This window comes from Musca vetustissima, unplaced genomic scaffold, assembly GCF_032173495.1.
Source record: "Musca vetustissima isolate MV318-11 ecotype Yass unplaced genomic scaffold, APGP_CSIRO_Mvet_v1 utg294, whole genome shotgun sequence".
In the NCBI taxonomy this organism is placed as follows: Eukaryota; Metazoa; Arthropoda; class Insecta; order Diptera; family Muscidae; genus Musca; species Musca vetustissima.
In genome coordinates, this window is record NW_026881643.1 from 318,338 (window position 1) to 324,238 (window position 5,901).

At 39.5% G+C, this 5,901-nt stretch overlaps 1 protein-coding gene across 1 annotated transcript; it reads right to left on the reverse strand.

Moving 5' to 3' along the window:
* Positions 1-301: 301 nt before the first annotated feature.
* On the reverse strand, positions 302-5,579 carry LOC133327612 (uncharacterized). The gene is made up of 3 exons (XM_061536139.1): positions 5,358-5,579; positions 2,723-3,017; positions 302-2,145 (listed from the first exon to the last, which is right to left on the reverse strand). Exons 1-3 carry the CDS (start codon positions 5,577-5,579, stop codon positions 302-304), a joined length of 2,361 nt encoding a protein of 786 aa, XP_061392123.1.
* Between the last annotated feature and the right edge of the window lie 322 nt (positions 5,580-5,901).

Sequence of the window (5,901 nt, forward strand, 5' to 3'; positions counted from 1 at the left end):
ATATTCATCCGTCATACGGTGCAGAAAGCTGTGGTGGAAACCATTGCATAATTTACAGACATCAAGACTCCGGCATGTCGATCTCTCATGGGACGACGCTAAACAATTTATGCACAGCCTGTTATTCATCACGAAGTCTCTTTTTTTGCTGGTGTCTAAGGCCAAAAAGGTAGTACAAAGTCGAATTGCATGAGGACGGCCACAAAGCGGACAGGGAAAATTCATGTTAAAAAGACCACCAATAGTTTTCATCCTGGAAATAGCAACTGAATTAAATTAAGGTAAAATATAAAGTAATGGTTTAGATTTGTGAGCTACGGGGTAAGAGTACTAATTTGTGAATGGGTCTAGTAATTATGCCACCCTGGGTTTTCAAATCAACTACTCGAACTTTGTCATCAGAACCATGATAGACCTTGACTATTCGCCCTAGGCGCCAATCAGTTGAGCAAAGAGATTCTCCTTTGAGAGCCACTAAGTCACCGACGATTAAGTCACTATGAGGATTTTTCCACTTATATCTCTTATGTAGTTCCACCAAATATTCTTCTTTCCATCTGCGACATATATCGTGATGAATTGCTTTCAGTTTCCGCCAACGGTTGAAGATACTGCTTACAGGTTTAATTTCTTCTGGTTCCGCTGGGGTCAACATAGAGGAACCAATTAAAAAGTGAGCTGGCGTGAGTGCTTGTAGGTCCTCGACGTCTTCAGACATGGATCCGAGAGGGCGAGAATTGAGACATGCCTCAATCGTCGCTAATAATGTGGAGAACTCCTCGAAGGTGTATTTAAGTTGACCAGAAAGCTTTTTGAAGTGGGTCTTAAAACTTTTCACTCCCGACTCCCAGAGTCCGCCCATATGAGGAGCTGCTGCAGGGATGAAATGCCAAGAAAGTCTTTGATGACCAAATTTATTGACAGCCTCGTCCTTAAACGATTTAACTTGTTGGGCAAAGTTTGAGTCGATTTGCCGCGCAGCTCCCACAAAGTTCCTGCCATTATCCGAGTACATGGAATTTGGACAACCTCTTCGAGCCACAAATCTATCTAATGCTGCCAGAAAGGCTGGGGTAGACAAGTCACTGACTGCCTCTAAATGGATTGCCTTAGTTGCGAAACATACAAAGAGACACACATATCCTTTGGTAATTCTGCTATAACGACCGGTAAAACTCTTTATCTCAAACGGTCCGGCAAAGTCTACTCCCGTATTAGTAAATGCTCGACTCAGAGTCGTTCTTTCGGGGGGCAACACGCTCATAATTTGTTGCATCAGCTTCTGACGGTGTAAAACACAGACCTTGCAATTGTGTATAACACTCTTCACCAAGCTTTTAAGTCTGATGACCCAACATTCTAAGCGGACGGTCGTCATTACCAATCTGATACCACCGTGGCAAGTGATTTTATGAACGAACTCCACATAAAGTCTTGCTATCCTGCTTTCATATGCCAGAATCACCGGATGCCGTTCGTTGTATGTCAAACACGTCGTGGAACCTAAGCGGCCATTAGCCCGGATGATGCCAGCTTGATCTAGAAATGGGTTTAAACAGATCAATGGACTTTTGGGACTCAGTCTGGTCTTGGCTGTTAGGCTAGCGTAGTCCTTTGAAAAATATTGTTTCTGCGACCATATAAATATACCTTTTCTAGCCATGGACAACTCTCCTGAAGACAACATCTCAGGATTTGAATCCGACTTCCGAGCAAGAGATACAAAACGATACATTCTAGCTACAACATGAATCGCCTTTTGAAAAGTAGATATATTCGACAAAAAATCCTGCACTTTTGGTTTCTCCTTTGCCTTTAGAGGTTCACCTGAGTCTCCTGTCACTTTCTCCGTTTCTTCCGGCTTGCCACCACTTACTTTCAACGAGCTATCCGCTATTTCTGACGATTTAGCAAACATAGATTGAGACCTTTTTTCCTCCGAGGATGTTTGAAATTCTGTTACACCGCTTGGCCAATTATTCTCATCCAATATGAGCCACTCTGGTCCATGCCACCATAACTTATTATCCTTAAGCTCCGAAGGAGTCAGCCCCCGGGTTGCTAAATCGGCAGGATTACAATTCGATACAACATGTCTCCACTCTATGTTACCAACTTTGCTTAGAATACTAGATACCCTATTGGCTACAAACGTTTTCCAGCAATTTGGGGATTTTCTGAGCCACGCAAGGACGATAGTCGAATCGGACCACAAAAATAACTCAAATTGGCTCTGTTTCAATTTCATTCTGACACTTTCTATTAAATTCGCTAGCAAAGTGGCACCGCACAACTCTAGTCTTGGTAAGGACACCTTCTTTATTGGAGCTACTTTTGTCTTATATTAATAAATTCGAAAAAACTCCGTCTTCATTTTTTATCCTTACATAAACGGTAGCAGCGTATGCTAATTCCGATGAGTCACAAAATCCGTGAATTTGAACCACATTACTCGGTGAAAACTTAATCCATCTCGGAATAGAAATAAGGTTAATTTTGTCAAAGTTGGTAATGAACTTTAACCATTTCTGAAGTGCTAATGGTTTTATCGGTTCATCCCATTGTATTCGATCGAGCCACATTTGCTGCATTAATATTTTAGCTGTAATTATTATTGGCGCTAACCATCCTGCTGGATCAAATATCCTAGCTATCATAGACAACACTTGTCTCTTCGTATATGATGACTTGACTTGAACGACTTCCGTTACAAAATAGAAACAATCAGATGCCGCATTCCACCGAACACCTAACATTTTCGCCCTGCTATCCTCTTCGAGACACACAAACGAACTAGATAACAAGTCCTCCAATGGCAAATCTTCCAAAATTTCCTTTGTATTTGAAGTCCATTTCCTCAAATCAAACATAGCCGTTTTCAAAATTCCAATCAGCTGATCTCGAGCTTCCAATGCCTCTTCTATAGAATGCGCACCAACCAGGGCATCATCCACATACATTGCCTCTCGCAATATTTTTGCACCTATTGGGAAACTTTTCTCTTCATCATCAGCTAACTGCAGAAGCGTTCTCAACGCCAGGTACGGAGCACAATTTACTCCAAAAGTCACCGTTTTCAATCTATAATCCTGAATCTCTCCATTCTCAGAGTCTCGCAATATTATTCTTTGAAAATTAGTGTGTCTTTTGTGAACTAATATCTGTCTGTACATTTTTGTTATATCCGCACTGAATACATATTTATAAAATCTCCATTTTGTTATCAGAGCCACTAAATCTTGCTGCAACGTCGGACCAATATACAAGTTATCGTTTAAACTTCGACCATTTGATGAAATACTTGAGCCATTAAATACCACTCTTAATTGCGTTGTAGTACTATCTGATTTGAACACACCATGATGGGGCAAATAATAACTAGGAACACAATCCGAATCATCAACCTTCTCCATATGTCCTAACGTTATATATTCTTTCATGACCTCATCATATTTGGATTTCAATTCTGGTTTACGCAACAACGACTTCTCATTTCTTTCAAATTGTCTCAGAGCAACAAATCTATTTGGACCAAGCGAAGGACAACCTTCCCTGAAGGGCAGATCAACAACATATCTCCCATCAGAATTCCTTGTAGTAGTAGAGCGAAAAATTTGTTCACACCTCCTATCATCTTCAGAACTTATAGGACTTTGATAAATTTCCTCTAACTCCCAGAATTTCGCTAATTGTTCATCCAGGGTCACTTTTGTTGCATGACATACTCTAGTGTGGCACGTTTGCACTCTTGATACCGTCGGGCCTGTTACTATCCAGCCAAATATGGTTTCTTGAGCAACTAATGATTCTAAAATCCCATGTTGAACTCCACCTCGCAGTATAACTGGATATAAATTCCCTCCTATCAAAACATCAATCGGGCCACTTTTGTAGAAACAAGGGTCCGCTAGATTTATTTTAGGCAGATTAAAATTATCAAACAAATTCATAGAGTGAGTCGGTACTTTTCCAGTCACTTCATTGACTACTAAAGCCTCCACTTTCAATGAAATATCTTGATTTTTTATTGGTTCAATAGTAAAACTCGCCAGCTTATTAGATCGGCTTACTATTTCTCCTCCCAGTCCTGTCACTTCAGCTGTAACGGGCACAGTGGGCAACTTCAACAATTTTTGTATTTTTTCCGAAACAAAATTCTCATCCGAGCATGGGTCTATAAGAGCTCTCACCTTATAGCAAACTCCATAACTAACAATATTTATCCATGCAGTGGCTAACATTACATTCTTCGCTACTACTGTATGGTGAACTTGGGCTACATTGGAGGGACCTGCTTTTTCAATGGACTGTAATTGTGTAGATGTTTTATTTGAAACTTGAGCTACTTCATTTCTTTTATTTTGTTCACTTTTCTTCACAAAATCTCTATGGAGCAAATTGTGATGTTTTTTATTGCACTTAGAGCAACCATTTGGACGAGTACAATCATTGTACATATGTCCTATCGTGAGACAATTGAAGCAATATCTATATCTTCTTAAAAGCGAAGTCCGTCCTTTGAAATCCATATTTAAAAATTTAGAACACGAATCAATTGAGTGTACTCCTTTACATAATTTACATTGAGCCACATCAGATTTCGTGTGATGAGATTTATACTGCTTAGATCTGGAAGAAGTTTGCATATGTTTTTGCGAAAATGACTGCGATTCTATGGGACACTGATTGCTATTTAAAATCTCTGAGACACTTTCTAAAGCATGGAATCTATCTGTGAGAAAATTATTTAATTCTGTCCACGATGGTACTTCTGTTTTATTTTTCACTGATTGTTCCCACAAATTAAGCGTTTGTTCGGACAACCTCGAGGAACACTGGAACACAAATATTGGATCCCAAGTCTCTATATCAATATTATATAGTTTTAGCACTGAGATACAATTGTTCACTTCTCTTTGAAGTCTTTTCACTTCCTCAGCTGATTCCCTACTACACGGTGTCAGATTGAATAATAATTTTAATTGACTATTAACCAGAATCCTTTTGTTTTCATATTGAATTTTCAAATTATTCCACGCTATGTCAAAATTATCTCCAGTCAGGGCCACATTTCTGTTTATTTCTCTTGCTTCGCCTTCAGTTTTTTGATATAAATAAAACAGTTTTTCAACTTGACTTAACCTTGCATTGTTTATGTAGATAGCAGTGAACATGTCCCTAAACGTTGGCCATGTTTCATAACTTCCATGAAAAACTCCAGTGTCACACGGAGGGACAGGACAAGAAAAACCTTGAACAGATTGAGCCACCTGACTTTGGACCACAGTCTTTTCCCCTAATAATGTCTTTCTTGCGGCAGCAATTATGTTTATACACTTTATATAGGATCTTCTTACATCCTTATGCTTTGTTTGTATCGCCAAAAATTTCTTCTCTTTCCCTTCTTCCGAACTACACTCATCATAAGCTTTCTTGTATTTTGTCCAAACCTTAGTAAACTCACTTTTCTCAAAATCCAAAGCTTCTGCAGAATAGTCCGAAAAATCTTCTTCCCTTAATCTATCCTCTATTTTTAGGATTTCATTTCCAGAGTCCAAGCATTTCTCAAAATTATCCATTATGCTCGCTTATTTTTTACTGTATTCAAAGAAAAACCACTAATTTCAATTAAAATCGTATACTAGATGATCAAACACAATGGTTTTTCAAAAATGGCGCTTAACGCACGCTTGGAATATGGCGCTTGACGTACTCTCGGACTATGGCGCTTGACGCACTCGGATTATGGCGCTTGACGCACTCGGATTATGGCGCTTGACGCACTCGGATTATGGCGCTTGACGCACTCTCGTATTATGGCGCTTGATGCACGCTCGGACTTATAATCACAAAGACACAACCTACTATGTCCCTCACAGAGCCACACAAATCCAATTTATT